At 39.5% G+C, this 20,954-nt stretch overlaps 1 protein-coding gene across 2 annotated transcripts in view; it reads left to right on the top strand.

Annotated features, from left to right (window-relative positions):
• Window positions 1-20,652, top strand: part of LOC113444120 (protein regulator of cytokinesis 1-like) — a 29,256-nt gene extending 8,604 nt beyond the window's left edge. Inside the window, exons 6-14 of one of the 2 annotated variants that reach the window (XM_026712688.2) lie at window positions 549-701; window positions 810-957; window positions 1,479-1,615; window positions 5,181-5,276; window positions 5,791-5,931; window positions 6,405-6,494; window positions 7,988-8,080; window positions 12,949-13,050; window positions 20,082-20,652. In XM_026712688.2, coding sequence (XP_026568473.2) covers window positions 549-701; window positions 810-957; window positions 1,479-1,615; window positions 5,181-5,276; window positions 5,791-5,931; window positions 6,405-6,494; window positions 7,988-8,080; window positions 12,949-13,050; window positions 20,082-20,156 — 1,035 coding nt within the window. In that variant the 3' untranslated portion in view covers window positions 20,157-20,652. The remainder of the gene's footprint in view (window positions 1-548; window positions 702-809; window positions 958-1,478; window positions 1,616-5,180; window positions 5,277-5,790; window positions 5,932-6,404; window positions 6,495-7,987; window positions 8,081-12,948; window positions 13,051-20,081) is intronic. The other variant, XM_026712689.2, reaches the window with a different exon arrangement.
• Window positions 20,653-20,954: the final 302 nt, after the last annotated feature.

The following is a 20,954-nucleotide window of genomic DNA, read 5'->3' as shown; positions in this document are numbered from 1 at the left end:
TTATTAAAAGCTATTTAATAGCATTTTAGTTATTGTGTTCAGTCTCTTACAACTTTTGAACAGGCATGCGTGTGTGTATACATAGAAAGAGATCGTGTTCCAGTATCAACCATTATCCTTCACTGGGCAAAGGAATATGGAAACTGAGCCTCTTTTTTTCTTATTGACCCCTAAAAAAATTATTTGCCATGTCAACCTGGGTTCTGTGATGGATCTGACTTGCTTTTCCCTTTAGGCTACAATTTACAAAGAAACACAGTTCACTTGCCTTGGTTTTTATTTATTTCTTTGTGTCCCATCTTTATTATTTTTACAAATAATTCAAGGCTGTGAACATATCCAACACATCTTCCTCCTCATATTTTCCCCTCAACAACTCTGCAGAGTGAGTGGCCCAAAGTCACCCAGCCGACCTTTATGGCTAAGGTGGGATTAGAATTCATACACTCCCATTTTCAGTCTAACGTCTCAACCGCCAGACCAAACTCTTAGTTCTCCATTCTTTAGATAACCCTTTTGCATATACTTATTTGAGTGTGCCTCTTTAGTTGCAGAAGAAGAAGGAGTCTCTGATGGCCACCAAGGATGTCCTGATGAAACAAGTTCAACTTCTATGGGACAGACTTCAGTGGCCCCAAGAAAATCAAGAAGAGTTCACGAAAAGGGTCAGCCAGTGTTCCATCTGTGAAGCCACAAATATGGTAATAGAAGAAGAATTTTGATGTCTCTCTCCACTAATAACATGAATGTAGTAGGTGAAGTACATTGTGTAAGCATCACAATTAATGGTTTCATTTTGTTTTCATTAGTGGGAAGAAGAATTACAAACACTGGAAGAGGTGAAGAAGGAGAAACTTAAAGAAATAATTTTGAAAGTCAGACAAGATCTTGAAAGCTATTGGCAGAAATGCTTTTATTCTGATGAACAAAAAGCTGCGTTTCAGCCCTTTTATGATGGTAATTCATTGTAGCATATGTTTATAAATTCAAAATGTAATCATTATCTCCTTTATGCATGAGAAGTCCTATGCTTGAAAGCAAATAAGTGCTTCTTGTTGTGCAAAAGGGATAAAACATATGAGAGGCTTGCTGTGGGCAGGAGCTACAAAGGATGGGTGAAAAAGTCGCAGGAGCAACTTTAATCTTTCTGCTGGCTTCCCCATTGACTTGTGGGAAGTTGGCAGGAAACATGAAATCATGATGAATGCTGCTAGCTGCAATGACATAAAGTTCCCAGATTACACCTCTGTAACTGGGAATGCTACAACATCCAGTACTCTGAGGACTGGTTATAAGTCTTCCTATTTCAGCAGTGTCGTAACCCAAGAACGCAACCCAAGTACTATCTATATTGTTTATTGGAATAGTGGGATAAATGTTTAAAAAGTTTTCTGGGTTCAGTCACAATGAATGTGTTTTGTTTCTGCTCTTTTTTTTTTTTTTTGCTACGTTTAATGAAAGTTTACTGATTTATATAGACAATTTCTCAGAAGAATTGTTGCATTATCATGATGAAGAACTGTTCAAAATAAAAATGGTTTATGAGGAAGACCAGAGTCTTTATGATACTGTTCATAAATGGGAGGCCATTCTGGATCGCTTCATTGAATTTGAGGTAGATGCTCTTTCAATTCTTACCATCTTTTTAATTGCCTGGGATAATTTATTATTTTTAAAATTTTGCAGCAAATACTATTTTCTGATATGAGTTAGAACACCGTATTTGCCTAGTGCTGGTATTTTACTGAAGAGTTATAATATCTCCCCATTGTCCACAGAAAAACAGATTTGGAGAATGCCAATCCAATGAGCTGAATGAGAAGAAAGTTATTTGATTTTTGAAATATAGATGCTAAAACAAGGATGTTGCAACTGTGATGATAAAATTCATGATAAAAAATAATAGGCTTTTTTGCCATGAGATCAGTGAAGCTAATTTCAGTATCCAATTATTGATTTTATCCTTTATAACTGCAAATTTTAACAGACTAAGAGAAGAAATCCAACTCTAAATTTCAATCAAAAACCCTGTTTATTTGAGAAGCTTACTGTTAAAATCTTAAAACACAGATTTTTTCCTCTAACATTCTAAAACTGATTCAGGTACAATAGAGGCAGTACTGTAGGAGAAGAGCAGACATCTGGGGATGGGTTAATTAAATATATCATCAGCTTAGAGACTTTACATTCCTATAATGATTAATGTCAGGGGCAAAGAGTCAGGACCATCTGTTAGGTTGCAGCATAGAAGATTTGTTCAGATTTATACACAAGAATCTAAACTAAAGTTCAACACTAAATTGGTGCTAGATAAGGGACAGCAGAATTCAGGAGGGGTTGGACTTGGACTCATTTTGGGAACATAACAACTCTAAGCTAATCCAAAGGAGCTTTTTTCAAGTGGCAACTGGATTTTCTTGTTTTTCCTTGAAGACATTTCTCTTCTCACCCGAGAAGCTTCTTCATCTCTGACTGGATGGTAGAATGGATGGATTTATGTTCCTTGCAGACAGCTAGTCATTTGCATTCTTTTAGAAAGTTGAGGCACTTGGGGTTTTATCTGTGTCCTCAGGGTCATCTGAGTAGTGCAAACTGGTGTGGAGCCTTCTTGCAACTGCTGAAAGGACTGATTTGAAGGCTCCGCACCCATTTGCACTACTCAGGTGACTCTGAGGACACAGATAAACCTCCAAGTGGCCTCTGCAACTCTAAAAGAATATAAATGATCAGTTGTCTGCAAGGAATATAAATCCTTCCATTCCCCACCATCCAATCAGAGCTGAAGAAGCTTCTTGGATGAGAAGCAAAATGTCTTCAAAGAAAAATAAGAAAGTCCAGTTGCCTCTTGAAAAAGCATCTTTGGGACAACCATGACCTGGATGATTGAGAATCTTCATAGACATTTGATTCTAATCTAATGACACGCTTAATCCTACTCCCCGTCCCTTCCAACTCTGCCTTCTCTTCTCCTACAATCCTTGGGTTATGAACAAGTTTCATTCCCTAACTTGGTCGTTAACCAGAATGTATATTTAAGTCATACTTACAGATGGATTGCCTATTACTAAAAATGGCAGAAAGCACTCTCCTTTCTGTAGCCAATGAAGCGTTAAACCAACTCAATGCTTTCAAGGACTGCTGAAAATAGGCTGTATGTGAAAACATGCAGCGTCAGCTAGTCCTGAAAGTATTGTGTGCCTTCAATGCTTTGTCTGGTTGAGAAAAGAGAATTTTTAACCAATAGGCAGCCCCTTCATATCCAGGGGTTGTGTTTAAGTCAGATATTCTTAACTGGGGGACTGTTTATATCTAAATTGGGAAAATTTATTCATCTAGAAATATTTTTGATTGATTCTTTGGTTCGCTAGTATTTACCTCACACATTTGATTTTACTTTGATGTACACTGCTCAAAAAAATAAAGGGAACACTTAAACAACACAATGTAACTCCAAGTCAAGCACACTTCTGTGAAATCAAACTGTTCACTTAGGTGGCAACACTGATTGACAATCAATTTCACATGCTCTTGTGCAAATGGAATAGACAACAGGTGGAAAGCATAGGCAGTTAGCAAGACATCCCCAATAAAGGAGTGGTTCTGCAGGTGGTGACCACAGACCACTTCTCAGTTCCTATGCTTTCCGGCTGATGGTTTGGTCACTTCTGAAAGCTGGTGGTGCTTTCACTCTAGTGGTAGCATGAAACGGAGTCTACAACCCGTACAAGTGGCTCAGGTAGTGCAGCTCCTCCAGGATGGCACATTAATGCGAGCTGTGGCAAGAAGGTTTGCTGTGTCTGTCAGCGTAGTGTCCAGAGCATGGAGGCGCTACCAGGAGACAGGCGATGTACAGGAGATGAGGAGGCTGTAGGAGTGCAACAACCCAGCATCAGGACCGCTACCTCCGCCTTTGTGCAGGAAGGGACAGGAGGAGCACTGCCAGAGCCCTGCAAAATGACCTTCAGCGGGCCACAAATGTGCATGTGGCTGCTCAAACGATAAACAGACTCCATGAGGGTGGTATGAGGGCCCGATGTCCACAGGTGGGGGTTGTGCTTACAGCCCAACACTGTGCAGGACGTTTGGCATTTGCCAGAGAACACCAAGATTAGCAAATTTGCCCCTGGCACCCTGTGCAACATCCTCCAGCATGACCGGTTTGGCAGTGGGTCAGTAATGGTGTGGGGTGGCACAGCCCTCCATGTGCTCGCCAGAGGTAGCCTGACTGCCATTGGATACTGAGATGAGATCCTCAGACTCCTTGTGCGACCATAAGCTGGTGTGGTTGGCCCTGGGTTCCTCCTAATGCAAGACAATGCTAGACCTCATGTGGCTGGAGTGTGTCAGCAGTTCCTGCAAGACGAAGGCATTGATGCTATGGACTGGCCCGCCCGTTCCCCAGACCTGAATCCAATTGAGCACATCTGGGACATCATGTCTCGCTCCATCCACCAACGCCACGTTGCACCATAGACTGTCCAGGAGTTGGGGCAAGCTTTAGTCCAGGTGTGGGAGGAGATCCCTCAGGAGACCATCGCCACCTCATCAGGAGCATGCCCAGGCATTGCAGGGAGGTCATACAGGCACGTGGAGGCCACACACACTACTGAGCCTCATTTTGACTTGCTTTAAGGACATTACATCAAAGTTGGATGAGCCTGTAGTGTTTTTTTCCACTTTAATTTTGAGTGTAACTCCAAATCCAGATCTCCATGGGTTGCTAAAACTGATTTCCATTGATAATTTTTCTGTGAGTTTCTTGTCAGCACATTCAACTATGTAATGAACGAAGTATTTAATAAGAATATTTCATTCACTCAGATCTAGGATGTCTTATTTTTGTGTTCCCTTTATTTTTTGAGCAGTGTATATTTTCAATTTTTGCTGGTTGCTGACTGAATAAACAATATTTCATTTCATTATACTTTGATGTTATTCTTGAACTTCTTAGACTTATCTGATTTGTTTTCTTGTTAAACTCATCACTAAAATAAAAGCTATTTTAGCACAAGTTGATGAAATCAGAAATTATATCCAATACATATGCAGTAAGTATTATGCTTTGGCTTTAGGCCTGAGGGAAAATTCCCCACCTATGAAAAGGATTGGGAGTGAAGTTGCTATGGGTAAATGCATGTTTGGTTATTTAGTATATTAATCTATTCAGTATTTGTGTTAAGAAAAAATCAACAGATCCAAGCAGGCTCCTAAACAGAGGCGGTAACCTGCTCAAAGATGAACGCGAAAGATCGAAGACTCAAAAGCAGTTATCAAAGGTAAAATGCCAGGACAATGTTTCCATAGCTTCTCTCATTTGTGTATGTGAGATGGGGATAACAGTGAAAAAATTTTGCGATAGTGAACCTACCTGAATAAAACGACAAACATCAAATATTGTTAATGGTGCAAGATAAAAGAGCTGTAATATAACTTGAAGTTAAGATAATCATACCGCCTCTTCTCGTATCATTTCATAAGGCTCTGGTAAATTGCAAAAACTTCTATTTATATAATCCTGGCTATAAATTCCTCAAATGGGAAATATATGCTTCTACTGACATGCCTCTTAGAATCATTGATGATTTGTTTGCATTGTGTGTTTTAATAGAATACAGTTAAGATGTAAAGAGTTTTGTGAAGCAGCATTATGAAACTGATGTTGGAATAAGCCTTTTTTATATTTGAAACTTTAATTACTTGGGCACTTGGTTAAGTTGGGCAGCTATAGAAATTGAATAAATAGTTAAAAATGCAGAATAATTAACGTAGACATTTCTTTTACAAATTTAGTTAGGGGAAGAACTGAAGAAAAAAGTTGAACATTGGGAGAAGGAACATAATTCAAATTTCCTTATTAGAAGCCAGAGGTTTCTTGATTCCATGGCCCGACAGTTACAACATTACAAACTTAAAAAAGATCAACCCAAAACAGTAAGTTGTTATTCATTATTTTGGTGTTTTTATTGTGAAATAAAGCGACTTTCATGCTTGAAGACAGGTCTTTCACATTTATTTTAGCTGTAAGCATCATGCTATTGAACAAATGATCCTGAAACTTAGGAAAGTGGGTTAAAAAAAACCTAATTATACTTTTGCTATCTTTTTATCTCCTTTCCCAATGTTTTGAAGTTGCTCAAAAGATGAGTTCAAAGCGTGGTTTGTATCTCTTTGCAAATATGTTACTGGTGAATTTTGGCCGGATTATAATCTAAATGTAATTAATTTTTGAAAGAGATAATGAAAACACAAAATGGCCAATATGCTTGTCCATCTTTTAACAATAATGAAAAGGTGGAGGTAATCCATATATTTCTGTGGTTGTCAGAGTTGTCTTATGGATTGGATGAAGATTGGTATAAAATGTATCAACATTTATTACTTTAAAATGACCTTTTATGTTTCAGTCAGTGAAGTGGGAGGAATCTGCAACTCCAAAAGGAGCTATGAAAAGACTTGCCCAGTTGAATACTCCAACTACAAACAAGATACGCAAAGTAAAAATTTTTCTGAATGTTTGCTTGGTAACAAATGTTCATGCTGTTTGTCCTGTGTATACATGAGATATGGTATAAAAAGTCAGGAATATAATATTGCAGGGTCTGTTGTGAAGGGCTGATCTTGAAACTTCCATATCCCAGGAAGCAATTGTTGAGTTTTCTCCCCAGACCTCCAAACTGCTCCCTATCTTTTATTTTTGTCTTTTGTTCTGGGCAGGTGAACCAGAGGTTCAGGTCAAATTCGAGGCTGAAACATCCCACTATTTTCAGTTTGTAAAGCTCTATGCAGGGGTGGGATTCAGGTTTTTTAACAACCAGTTCTGTGGGTGTGGCTAGGTGGGCATGGCTTCTTCTTTCTTTTTTTTCCCAGCAATAACGCCCCCCCCCCTGCTCCATTTCTTTTTTCATCTTGGGCCTCAGGGAAGTCTCCTGGCCAAAGCAGTAAGACAGCGAGGGGGATCCCAGCACAGCTGATCATCAGAACAGCTGATTGTCGGGAGGAGGAAAAAAAATACCTTAAGGAGTGACTGGGCGGGGAAGAATGCAGTCAGCTGTTGGGCATGCACGCAATGTCACACACATGCGATAAGGACTGACAGGGAGGGGAGGGGCCAGCCAGGGATATGATTTGCCGATTCTCCGAACTGTGCAGAATCGTAACAACCTAGTTCTATAGAACCAGTCTGAACTGGTAGAATCCCACCCGTGGCTCTATGGGACTCAAAAGTACCCTTGGAAATAAAGATTGTGTTTGAAGATGGCCCTTTAGTTATCAGCTTTCATTTTAAAAGAAAAATATAATAAAATAATCTTAAAATCGAATGGAACCTGACAGATACCTTGGGAATTTTAGCAGGTCCATTGTCCCCAGGAATGTCCTAAACATTTCTGTCAGAGTTTCGCAATAGCCATGTAACTATTCTGCACAAAAAGTGCATAAATATATTAGGATTACTATAAATTGAAGGCAATTTCTGGATTATTAAATACTTTTTAAAAAATGAAACAAAATCTGTTAGAATTCTATCTTGATTGTCTGTAGTATAGGCCACCCTAAAGCATTTTTCTGCGCAGTAGCTCTAACACCATGGGTGTCAAACTGAATCTTGTCACGTGACATATTGTGACTTTTTGTCTTTGTGGAGCCGGAATGGGTGTGGCCTGTGCATGATGCATCCAGCCCGCGGGCCACCAATTTGACACCCATGCTCTAACATGATAAAAATAAGCTCAGCACCAAGGACTCCACGATCCAGGTACAATTGTTGTCTGTTAAATGGCAGGAAGAGGTTATTCTTTTTCTTTTGTCTGATTTTTTGTTGCCTCGATCTAATACAGTAGTCCTGAAAAAGAAGACTCTTAAAGGTATTTTTTAAGTTTGAGATAATTTAAGAATATGTTCTTGGAGATTAACACTGGGTTTTAAATATGTTGCTTATTGAAATGTCCACAAGTTTCTTATTCCTGACTAGAACTATTCTTTTTTTCAGGTAGCCTCAAACTTAACTGTACTTAAAGCATCCAGTTGCAATAACATAGCAGTCAATTTTGCTGTTCCTAGTAAACAGTTGCTTCAAAGCAAAGTGAGTAAAGCTGATCACATTTCTTTTTAAAGCTTGGACTGGTTGTTGAAGGCAATACAATAATGTATCTTTGAGTTTGGAGACACAGTGCAAATCCACTTCTTGATCAACCTTGTTTGGGTTTCTGTCATTGAGAGTAAGGCATTTGTAGATCACATGACACATGAGCCGGCCTGATTCATACTCCTTCCTGATTGCTCTATTACAGGCCGATCTGCTTGGTGATTGACATCCAGGGAAGCTTCCCCAGGATTAGAGAGAGGAAAACAATGTGCTTGATAGACCATTTATGATACACTGGGTTTCATTTGCAAGCTTTGACCTAAGCTCCTGAATCAGTATAGCTTTGAACAAAAAAAAAAAAAAGAAAACTGGACTTAGCTTGAATTGATGAGTATTAATAATCTTTCCATAAGTGCTTATTCAAAATTAATTGAAGTCCCACTAATTTCTTGTTTGTTTTGGATATTAATGGAATGCAAGCTGTGCTTTCTATGTTTGTATGTATAATTAACATTTCTAACTGATTCTGGCAACATAATTTTATTGTAAAAATGTATGAGGAAAAATTATTTTGTATTGCACTGTGTATATGAGGTTAATATTTTTTTTTTTGGAGAAAGAATTTAGTCTTATTTCAGCTTGGTAAGCAAATGATTGTGCTGCCTCTTGTAATGTTACTTTCAAAGTTTATTTGATATATAAATATAATCCATATTTATCAATCTATGAGAAATAGATTGGTGCTGCAGGGGTTAGAATGCAGTATTGCAGGGTAATTCTGCCCACAGTCTCGAGTTCAATCCTGAAAGAGCTCAAGATTGATTCAGACTTCCATTCTTCCAAGGTTGATAAAATTATTGTTGCAGAGGGCAATATGCTGAAAATGCAAACCACTCAGAGAAAGCTATAATGCAGGGGTCCCTAACCTGTGGGCTACGCCCTACTAGTGGGTCATGAGGGGTTTGCAACTGGGCAGCAAGCGCACACGAGCATCTCACTTGTGCAAACAGTGGGCAAGTGCGAGTGCACGCTCCACTTAACTGAACGGCAAGCACGCTGCTCACGTAAATGGAGCTGCACGTGTGCAGAACCCCACCCCATGCGCCTCCGATCCGCAAAGATAGAAACGCTGGGAAACTCTGCTGTAAAACACTATGGAGCAGCATATACTGTAAGTCAGTGGTAGTCAACTTGGTCCCTACCACCCACTAGTGGGCATTCCAGCTTTCATGATGGGCGGTAGGGGTTTTGTCCCCTACTGTATAAATCATTATTACTTTGGGACCGATGGGCGGTTAGAGAAAATTTTTACTACTAACAGAGATACAAAAGTGGGCGGTAGGTATAAAAAGGTTGACTACCCCTGCTGTAAGTCTAAGTGCTATTGTTATTGCTATTTCTTTTTTGGATATTAAAGAGCTTTCCAAACTTAGCAAAAATGTTTTGACTGCTAGTCAATGAAAGCTCGGCTATTGTCTTACTGATCCTAGGGAATATGACATTAATGATGAGCACTGCAGTGGTCCATTTTTTTTTTGCCTACAAAATATTTTATAGAAAATATTTCGTATGAACCATAACAACAAAACTGAAAATTTTAAGAAACACTCACATTCTTAGCAGGTGCTCAGTTGTTGGATTCATACAAAATAACTTATAGAAAAGTTCACTAGACCTGTAATACTAAATGTTTAAGAGCAAGACTTTCCAAAGTGTATGTTAAATGGAATGTCCTTTTAACATATTTTTTAGAAAAGTAACTGAGATCAGTATTTTTCCATTTCTGAGAAAATACTTCATACAGTATGCCTGTATAAGATTTGTTCAAAATATTGCGTACAGTTGAAAAGATAAGTTTAATACAGTTTTTATTTGCTAGGGAAAGATCATAGTACAGAGTGAAGAATATTCCTGATGTGTTATGTAACAAATAGAAGAATGTAAAAAAAATATCCTTCAGCTAGATATATGGTATTTAGTTATAGGAAAGTAAATACGTATATAGTTTCAAATGTATATATTTAGATATAAGCAAGAATTATGATTATTGCTTTATGCAGGATTAAGTTACTTTGAATATATTATATATCTGGAAGTAAGTTCCATTAGAGTTCTTTGAATGTATATCTGGAGGTAAATTCCATCATAGTGCATTAAATATGACTTACTTTCTCCTTTAGGTGTGCAGAAAGCAATTGTTTCATAAATGAGAAACTGTTATCTTCCTCCCAGAGTATTTTGATTAAAATACTGAATTTAAGCAGACAACTCATTCCCCCGAAAAATTATCCAGAAAGCTATCTCTTTATTAGTGTATTCTCTGTGAGTCAAGGATGATCCCATTCATTTTAGATAAATTATTCAGAGAAAATAAAAGGTCTGGTTTACCTTTCAGGTAAATATTGTATAAACCTAACCTAAAAAATATTATATAAACTTAACTGGATGGGTTACTCTTAATTATGTTTAATAATTGATTGATATTCAAGTGATAACTCAAAAGGTCAATTGAAGCAGACTATCGCTATGGATGCCATTCCTTGTGTTTTTGTTTTTGGTCTCTTTATTCATTTTTTACCTTTTTTAAAAAAAAGTGAGCCCTTTTTTTAACCAGCTAGATGAAATAGAGTTGCATAATAATGTGAGACATGAAACAGATTTTATAAATCATGGGTCTAGATATTAAACAAAACTCGAGTTGTGTTTAACCACATGGACACTTCTGGAAAATGTTTGAAATGTGTTTGAATATTAGTAGCTCAGGTTGGTAGTTATGCTGTTAGTTTATGCTCTGAGCTTGGCAATTTGGTTGCAAACGTTTCGTCACCATTTGAGGAGACATCATCAGTGAGTTTTGAATTGTGCTCGTCTGTCAGAACACAGGTCTTTAAATAACTTTTGATAAGATGCAGATTAGTCTGAACGTTTGTTGGATATTTCTGAGTCATGGTCTGATTTTGGACTGTTGGATTGGCTAGTTGTTGTTGCTGGGCTGTAGTTAAATACAGTCTGTGTGATACAGATTAGGATTGGAGTTGTTATCTGGGTGCTTCTGAGTCCTGGTTTGTTTTTGGCTTGTTTGATAATTTGAGTGGCTGGCTGTTGTTAGGGTTAGCGTTAACACAATTCAAAATGCACTGACATGTCTCCTCAAATGGTGACAAAATGTTTGCAACCAAATTGCCAAGCTCAGAGCTCAAACCAACAGCCTAACTTCTGGGAAATTTTCTTGATAAGAATTTGGTAAGATAAGAATTGCTATTTATCAGAATGGCTTTTTTCCCTTTATTATTTAATTCTAGCATAGTGGTCTCCCATCCAAATACTAAACCAGTGATGGCTAACCTTTTCAGCTTGGTGTGTCGAAAATCGGAAAAAAGTGTAACCTTCCTCGGGTCGTGTGTCACTTCAAGAAATATCAATAATTTGGTGATATTTGCAGCCCTAATAAATAAAGAGTTATATTTTTAATATATTTATTAGTTCAAAAAGCGAAAAACAAATAATGATTTACCTTAGTGACTTTTCTGTTGCTGAATTGCATTTGCTAAATCTTCAGCCTCAGAAGAAGAACCCTGCCAGGAGAAAGAAATTAAAGTCAATATGATGTCCAAAATAAGGGGGTTTTTTTGGTTTGTGTTTTGGGGATTTTTTTGGGAGGGTTTGCATGGTGCTCTGTGAGGATGGTGAGAAGCAAGAACTGCAAGAGGTGCTATGGAGGCAATTAAAGCTTAGAGGAGCTATAGAGGGGCTAAATGCTGCAGACTAGACATCCAAGTGTTTTACAGTGGGAGAGAAGAAGGGAGAGCCACAAAGACAGAAATGCAGATTTTAGTATTAATTGCACTTACAGGACAGCCACCCGATGCTGCTTATTGTGAGCACTTTGTCTGGTTGTTGTGGTGCAGTCCTCCTGCGATGTTTATGACAGACTGGGCTGGGGTGATCACACAGGGCTGTGAAACTCGTCTCCCTGGTCTCAGGGCTGCAGGTGCAGGATGTGAGGATCGGAAGGCCACCTTACAGGGCTGTGAACCTCATGGATCTCCTTTCCTCCTGTAGTGTTCCTGAGGTAATGAAACTGACAAACCTCAGTTTATGGCGGTTAAAACTGGTTCTCTGCTGCAAAGATCTCGCAGCAGCGGTGACACCACGCCTCCACGCAACAAGCAGGGAACAGGGATTGGAGCAGAGCACAGGCAGCCTCTAAATGTGCAGGTTTTCCCCACACCAACAGGCGTGTCAGTCAAAGTGCCTCGGCGTGTCACGAGTGACACGCGTGTCATAGGTTAGCCATCACTGGACTAAACTGTCTGACTTTCTTTGGCTTCTCTCTGTCCCATCACTCAAGGCAAGCATGGTTCTGCAATTTGCCATGCCAGTAGTTGCCTGAAATAATTTTCTATTAAACTAATAATCTGTGAAGCTGTACAGTACAAGATATATTGGGTAGTTTCCCTGTAGTGAAAAAGCTAGAGAACAGACACTGTAACAGTGCTGGAATAATGTATGTGTTGTCAAACAAGACTTATTAATTGAATGTAAGAAAGGCAGTAAAAGCTAAGATAATCGGATATGCTGCTAATGGGACAACTTGGAACTGTTTCCAAATGGTAAATAGAAAATAAATATAGTTTACCAATAAGATTTCCTGGCAAATAGTACAAGTAACGAGCAGAGAAATGGAAATGTATGAATCTTAAAACTTCATTCTGAACAGGAGTTGTTTTCAGGCTTTTGCTTGAGAATGAAATTCACTTTTTAAATTGGGTGCAGTTTTTCCTCCTGTTCTACAACAGTTTATTTGCTTGCCTATATTTTATATTTGATGTAACTTGAGCCTAGGTGTGTATTACATTTTGCAGACTCCTTCCAAAAGCACACCTCTATATTCCCTGCACCAACCATCATTAGAAGAGTGCAAGAAAAGCAAATCTGACAACCAACTTAGTTATTCAGATTTTCTGGTATGTCTAACTTGTGTTTTTTTACTGCATAATTCATAGGAAATAAGTAGAATATCAGGAGCAATGTGCTAAATATTGGTTTATTTCAGTTTAGTAATGGTATTGATAAGGGCCAGGGGTTTTCTTAAATTACTGTTATCTTGGGAGAGGAAATCATCATTGGCTGTGCGAATGTTTTGTATGAAGGGAATGTTAATCGTTATCCTGTCTGGGATTACAGGTAGTCCTTGATTTAGCAGTAAAGTGCAAATTTGCAATGGCACTGAAAAAAGTGACTTATAACCATTTTTCCCACTTACAACTGTTGCAGCATCCTCATGATCATATGATCAAAATTCAGATGCTTGGCAATTCATGTTTATGACGCTTGTTGTGTCCCAGTGTCAAGTGATCACCATTTGTGACTTTCTGACAAGCAAAATCAATGGGGAAGCCAGATTCACTTAACAATTGCAACGAGTCACTTAACCGTGGCAAGAAAAGTCGTAAAATGGGCCAAAACTCACTTAACAATTGTCTCACTTAGCAACATAAATTTTAGGACCAGTAGTTGTGGTCATATGTTGAGGACAACCTGTATTTGAAGATTGCTTCATGAATGTTGAGTAACTCAAGACAGAACAAAGGCATCTGCTATTGGGATTAATTTGTCCAACTCTCACAATTAACATTCTTTTAATTGCACTTGCTCTTCAGCTACTTTTTCTTTCTTAAATTCAGGCTTGTCTTAATCCTATATAAATAGCTAAATTTTGTTTATTCTCAGCTCAGTTAAAAATAATATTATCTCTGACCATAGGAAACCTTGATATCATTTCTGTTACTAATACCTTTTTCTTCCTCAACCCATAATGCTGATTCTGTGTCCACCTGTAATTTAACAAACTATAAATCTATGATGCCTAATTTAACTTTTTAATCAACTAAATTTGGTTTTGCTTTTTTATCAGGAAGTCTTCATTTGCAACAATGCGCTAATAAACCATATTTTACATAAGTCTTCTAACTTGGGGTACAAGCCCCTTTCTTTGGTCCCTTTTTCAAAATAGAAGTTTTGTTTAAATTCTGTTTCTAACTGCACCTAAAAACAAATATGGAAAAAGAGGGCTCGTTTAATACTCGTGAAATATTCTCAGTTTCCTATATCCCAGTTAGCAGTCAAGGTGCTATATTTTGAATTTCTTGTTATCCCATGCATTTCAAATGGTTTCTTTGAACAGTTCTCCATTCCAGCTTATTGTGAAACATACCCATGCATCTGAGGCAAGGTTAGGGTGTGTCCCTCCCGCCCCCTCCTCGGAGGATCATTTTATTCCTAGGAGGATTTCAGCTAATATGATGGTTAAAATATACATCTATCTGCTCATTCAAAATCATGCTTTGCTCTCCCTGAAAAAAGAATCCATTCTAACTAGCTCCAGATGAAAATTCTGCTCTCTTTTTCTCTTTTCTTGGATACTTCCCGCACCCCCGCCCAAAAAAACCCCCTTAGTTTCTTTTCTTGCAGTAAAACTCAATTATCTACATTCTTTTTATCACATTTTTCATGCCAATTTCTTTTGAAATGCTTGATTTACTCCAGTGATTCCCAAACTTTTTCAGTCCACCGCCCCCTTGGGCTACAAACTCATCCTCGGTGCTACCTACCCAGGGTTGGGATTCAAATTTCTGTGGGCATGGCCTAATTTGAGGGCGGGGCTTGCTGGTCACGTGACTGGCTGGCGGGGCTTGCTGGTCACGTGACCGGGTAGGTGTGGTTTGGTGGTCATGTGACTGGGTGGGCGTGGCCAGGTGACTGGCAAACCAAATACAAGTGGTCCTCATTTAATAGCCGGTTGTTTAGCAAGTGTTCTAATTTATGACTGGCCTCCCCAGAGCTGCTTGACCTGTTTTTGGAGTTTTGACAGCCATGCACACACATACACATTCCCTTCTAACCCTCCTGGAGCAGGTCATTGGACTAGAATCGGCAAAGCATCTCTGATTAGATTCTAGTAGTGAATAAAATCTAATCAGAGATGCTTTGCTGATTCTTGTTGATTTGTTTTATTTTTATTTATTTTATGTTGCTGAATTGCATTGACATGTGTGTCCCTTCTTGTGCACAACCCAGAAGCTTTTGTGATTCTTTGCAGCAAAAATTACCGACCTCTGGCTTTGCTCTAGTTTTCAAACATGCTGCCACTGCTGTGCTCTAGGTGCGGGCCCCGCAGGTCCACCCATTGAGCCCGCTGCATTGGAGGGACCTGCCCAAGAAAGTCCAAGTGGAGTGGTGCAGCAAGTCAATGGGGTAAGCCTGATAGAGGGAAAGAGAGAGAGAAAAGGAAGAGAGAAGGAAGAAAAGAAAGAGAAAAGGGAAAGAAAGAAAGGACAGACAAAGAAAGAGGGGGGGGGATGGAAGGAAGGGACAGAAAGAAAAAGAAATAAAGAAGGAGGGAGGAGAAAGATGAGATATCTATTCTATCCAATCACCTCCTCCAGCAGGGTTAGAAGGGAGTGTGTGTGTGCGTGTGCTGTAATTTACCAGTACATTTTGATTTTACCTTCTTCAGAATTGGCACAGTAATACATTGGGGAAAAGTAATTTTTAGGGTGGAGATCTGGTCCAATGGATCCTGTTTAAAGCCTCAACAAAATGTGAGAGCTTCCTGATAAGTCTTGACCATGTTTCATCCACAAAACCTTTTAATAGAAGCCAAAGATGTTTCAAGGTGCTGGGAAAGATGTTTCAATGTGGAAAAGGGCCTCAGTCTAAACTAGGCCTCATTTCAAACTGATGCATCAACTCTCTCTCTCTCTCTCTCTCTCTCTTTGAACATGGAACATGGATGGATGGAGAGAGTGACAAGTAGGTAGGTAGATAGATTGATAGGTAGTCAGGCAGACCTTTTGGATGTATGTATGTATGTATAGGTAGATAGGTAGGTAGATAAGTAGGTAGATAGATAGATTGGTAGATAGGTAGGTTGGTCGGTAGGCAGGCAAGCAGGCAGGCTGACAGACAGACCTTATGGATGGATGGATAGGTAGGTAGATACGTAGGTAGATATATTGGTAGGTAGGCAGGAAGACCTTTTGGATGAATGTATGGATAGATAGGTAGGTAGGTAGATATATTGTAGATAGGTACCGTGTTTCTCATATAATAAGGCCGGGTCTTATTTTTTTTTGAGTCCTGAAAAGACGGCTAGGCCGTCTTTTCGGGGGTGACTTAATTCCCCCCTCCCCTTGCATCTTCAGGCGGGTGGGCGGCGACGGCTTGGCTGTTGACCTCGGCATTCGTGGGGCATTTCGTATCGGGGTCAATACAGGCAGCATATCATATCCGGGTATACAACAAAAGTACTTCCTAACGGCAAGCCCCCCCCACCATTCCCCCCCATTTCGCATGTTTTAATATAGGCCTTAATTTGGGGGGAGGGGCTTAATTTCATTTCATGCCTATAAAACATGCTGGGACTTCCTATTGGGGGAGGCCGTATTGTTGGAGAAACAGGGTAGGTAGGCAAGCAGGCAGGAAGACAGACAGACAGACCTTTTGGATGGATGGATAGGTAGATAGGTAGGTAGATATATTGGTAGGTAGGCAGGAAGGCAGGCAGACAGACCTTTTGGATGGATGGATATGTAGGTAGGTACATAGATAGTTAGACAGACAGACAGAATGCAACAGCGGCGGCACTTTGGGAAAGTAGAGCCACTCTGGCTTTGCTCTAGTTTCCCAACGTGCTGCCGTCACCGGGTTCAACACACAGATTCCGCAGGCTCACCCCATTTAGCCCCTTGCACCGCTCCGGTGCAACAGTCAATGGGGTGAACCTGGGGTGCCGGTGCCTCGAACGCCCTCCTGGCGCCTCTTAGCGTCCCCAAGGGGGCCGGCAGAGGAGCACTAAAAGGCGGTGGGGGATGTTCAAGGCGCTGGCACAGCAGGCTCACCGCTGTTGCACTGCTTTGGAGCCGACGCCTTGAATGTGGCAACACGTTGGGAAAGTAAAGCAAAGCTGCCGCCATCACATTCGAGGCGCCCGCTTCAGAGTGGTTCAACAGCCAATGGGGTGAGCCTGGGGTGCCAGTACCTCAAACTGCTCGTAGTGCTGCCTTTCAGCAGCCCTGGGGTGCCAGTACCTCTTACTGCTGCCTTTTAGCGCCCCTCTGCTGGCCCCCTTGGGGGCACTAAGAGGTGCCAGGGGGGCGTGCGAGGCACCGGCAGCGGTCTCTAAGTGGTAAACAAGCTGTAAAGCATCCATCTCATGGCCGTTAATAACTTTGAATCATTATAAAACTACCAGTCTTTAAGCGGTCCCTTTTCTATCTAAATCTAAGATTTTTATTCACCCCATTGAGTGTAGCTAGTGGTTCCCTGTTTCAAACATGCAGATTTTCCTAGTTTATCGTACTTAATGATTCAGTCATGTCTTTATTAGTTTATGACTTTTGCTCTTCACTCTCATGATTCTCTGCAGTTCTCATTTTGAACCACTTCTGTGAATTATGTCATCTTTTTCTTCAAGTTTTTCTCCTAAATCCAAGGATTTGTTTAGAGACGAGTCTTTTGGTTTGTTTACCTGGTGCTCTTTTGACTCTCATCTCCGTTTCTCTGCTTCCCAATCATTTGCTTTGGATAATTGGTTCTCTGTGGAATTCTCTTCAGTGCCTTGTCAAATAATGTACATATAAAGGACACAATACGATCACCTGTCCCTCAGTGATGAAATCTTCAGAAAATCTTTAGAAAATGTTTAATATATTGAATTACACACTGCTAGAAATTTAAGCTAGAAAGAACTGACAAGAATAGTGCTGCGTTCAATAATTTTATTACTGTTTGGAGTATTGTAAAGTATAATGAGTAATGGTTAGCACTATTACAGTTTAATTCTGCCAGATAGTATTAAGGAACCATTATGATTGAAGTTTTAGAAAGCAAAGTTGAAAACAGTTCATCTTGAATTTAATTCCACCAAGCAGCTTTAATTCCACCAAGAAATCCCACATAGACTTTAGCATATGTAGGCATGTAACTTCCACTAAATCTTGTGGGAGTTACTTTGGAATAAATATGCATAGGATATCACTGTTAAATAAAAAAATATTTTAAACATCAAAGTAATTTCAGGTCAAGAAAGCAAACCAATAATGCTCCAGATATTCCTGGTACTTAACAGCAGCCCAACCAGCATGGCTAATAGTAAGTGTTGGTGGTGGGCTGCTGATCACAAATTCCCTACCATCCAGCTTTAGGTGTGCTGACAGAGCAAGTCACTGAGTTCACATATCACACTAAACCAGGGGTCGCCAACCTTTTGGACCTCAGGGACCACCAAACTCATAATTTTAAATCCAGGGGACCACTAATATGAATTTTAATTGACGGTGACTTGCTGACGTTGATGAGAGAGAGAGATCTGATCTAACCTCTCCCCCCACACACACACAAACGCATAGCGGCAGGGTAAGATTCAAATTTAACAATCTGTTCTGTGGGTGTGGCCTAATTTGTGGGTGTGGCTTGGTGGTCATGTGACTGTCTGGGCATGGCTTGTATGTAAATATAATCAGGCAAAGCAGGCAGGCAGATTGAGTTGCTCACAGAATCATTCAGAGATCTATCTATCTGCCATCGGTTACCTGAATCTGTCACATAAAATTTGCTTGCCATGAGTCTGCACTGAATAATAGAAACTTCAGTCCTAAGGAAGGTTTGGCTCTGCTTAAAAGCAGAGCCAAAGATCTAAAGACTAGCTAGAAAGCAAGAAACCCACCCATTTCCGGCTTTCTAGCTAATCTAAATCTCCCGGAACACCTGATGGTCGGGGAGGAGGAAATATAGCAACTTAGCAGGCAAGTTTGATGGGTAAGGAGTGAGTGGGCAGGGAGGGTTCCCGCAGGCCATGTGGGCGGCGCAGCCTTGCGTTCCTGCACAGCCTGGATTAATTGCTTTTGGGGGGGGTGCTCTGGGGGTGACATTTCTCTGCGGGCCACCAAAATTTTCTCACGGACCACCAGTTGGCAACATTTACATCAAACTATAGCATGGATTACTTGATTTGCTTTGTGTAGAGCACGTCCTTTTTTGTCATATATCAATTCTGAGAATGTGGTGTGGGTAGACTTGCAAAATGGGCACTGGGTGGATTACCTTTTCATGGCCGTCTGGTGGGATATAATTAGTTACAAAGCCTTGGCTTACCAAAAGCTGTCCTTGCCCATGTCCTAACATTCCTGCTTCCTATCTTTGCCCTATTCTCTTTGGGAATATTATTGAAAGTAAAGGCGATCCTACTTTGCAACTTTCTGTTTTGTTTTTTAATTAAAATGTTTCAGTCAGGTGAGGCAGAATGTCTGGCCCCAGGGGAATGTGTTCTGTAAACTCAGTCAATTTTGATTGATTCAATAAGCTCTACAGGTAATATTTTCCTACCAACCCAACCATCGGCTCAGCAACATTTGAAATTACGATGGCACTCAAAAAGGAAGATTTACAACTGGTCCTCACACTTATGACCACCGCAGCATTTCTATGGTCATGTGCGGCAATGCAGGTGCTTGCAACTGGTGCGTATTTATGGGGATCACAGTCTCCCTGTGGTCGCCATTTGCCACCTTCCCAGCCAGCTTTCAAGAAGCAAAACCAGTGGGGAAGCTGACAGGAAATTACAAGTCACAGTAACTTGACAAATGTTAGGTTTATTAAAGACCACAGGTGATTTGCTTTACAACCAGGGCCAGAGCTGACATTGTAAGTTGGTATGGTCACTTGATGATGACATGGCATAGCAATGGAGTTGCTGAGTCCAATTGTGGTTAATAAGTGAAGACTACCTGTATTTAAGCAAGCCAGAGCTTAGCACAATATATAATGTGAGCTTTATTCACACATAATTGGTTGTTGGGATCACCAAAACAACAGGATTATTGGAATTACAGCTTTATTGAAGCATGAAGGAGAAATGCATTGAAATGTAAACATTTATGAATTGATGTTTTGTTAGCTCTACTGCACAATTTTCTTATCTCTTTCAATATTATAGAAGGAACTTGCCGTTAAATCAAGCATCAACAACAGGATTTTGAATTCCACACTCAAAGAGAATTTGAATGAATGAACCCTACTTGAAGTCTTCTCTTGCAAAGCTCATCAAGTCAATGGGAACTGTAAATATAATGAATGAACATTTTATCATTATGTAATAAGATACTAATAGGTCACCTCTTTGTAATAATCCGTATTTCTTTTCTGGTTGTATTTATATAAAAGATAATCAGAATACCATCACTTATATAATAAATGCTATTTTTATGGAAGAACGACTTTAGCAAACAGTAAGCTTAAATAGTTTCTTTTATATGTCTTAAATGCAGAGTGAATATACCAAATGAGAGGGTTTATGATTAAAGGAATAATTATAAGTTGAGGGGGGAGGTGATAAAAAGCAGGTGTACTGTACAGTATCAGAAAGCCCTTGTTTATTTAAGACAATATATGAAAGTCAGGTTATTCATTGATATGTTTTCCTGTTTTCATTATTGACATTTTACTATTACAAAATAAGTGTTTTGTGTAAATGTAAAAAAATAAAGACGTTCATCTATTTTTAAAAAGTTTTTCAAAAAAGCGAGCTGCTTCTTTTAATAATGTTTACATAGTTGTAATATATGCTGTGTTGGAATGCATTGGAGGTATTTCTCCTCAAACCATCAGAATATTTTGCCACATAATTTGGGAGGGACCCATGGTAATAATGACTATTCATCAAGCAACAGTACGTATTTAATAATAACATCGATTTCTGACACGGCTTTGATAAAATGGCTTTTACATGGATCTTGAAATTGTCCAGCAAGTTTCAGAAAGATTATAGAAAAGGATTAAAATTCCCTTTTTGTTTGTATTATGTGCTTAT

Source organism: Pseudonaja textilis, chromosome 2 (genome assembly GCF_049901715.1).
Source record: "Pseudonaja textilis isolate UNSWEBS1 chromosome 2, rPseTex1.2, whole genome shotgun sequence".
Lineage (NCBI taxonomy): Eukaryota > Metazoa > Chordata > Lepidosauria > Squamata > Elapidae > Pseudonaja > Pseudonaja textilis.
Note: the sequence above shows the minus strand (reverse complement) of the source record. Positions and strands in the feature narration are given on the sequence as shown.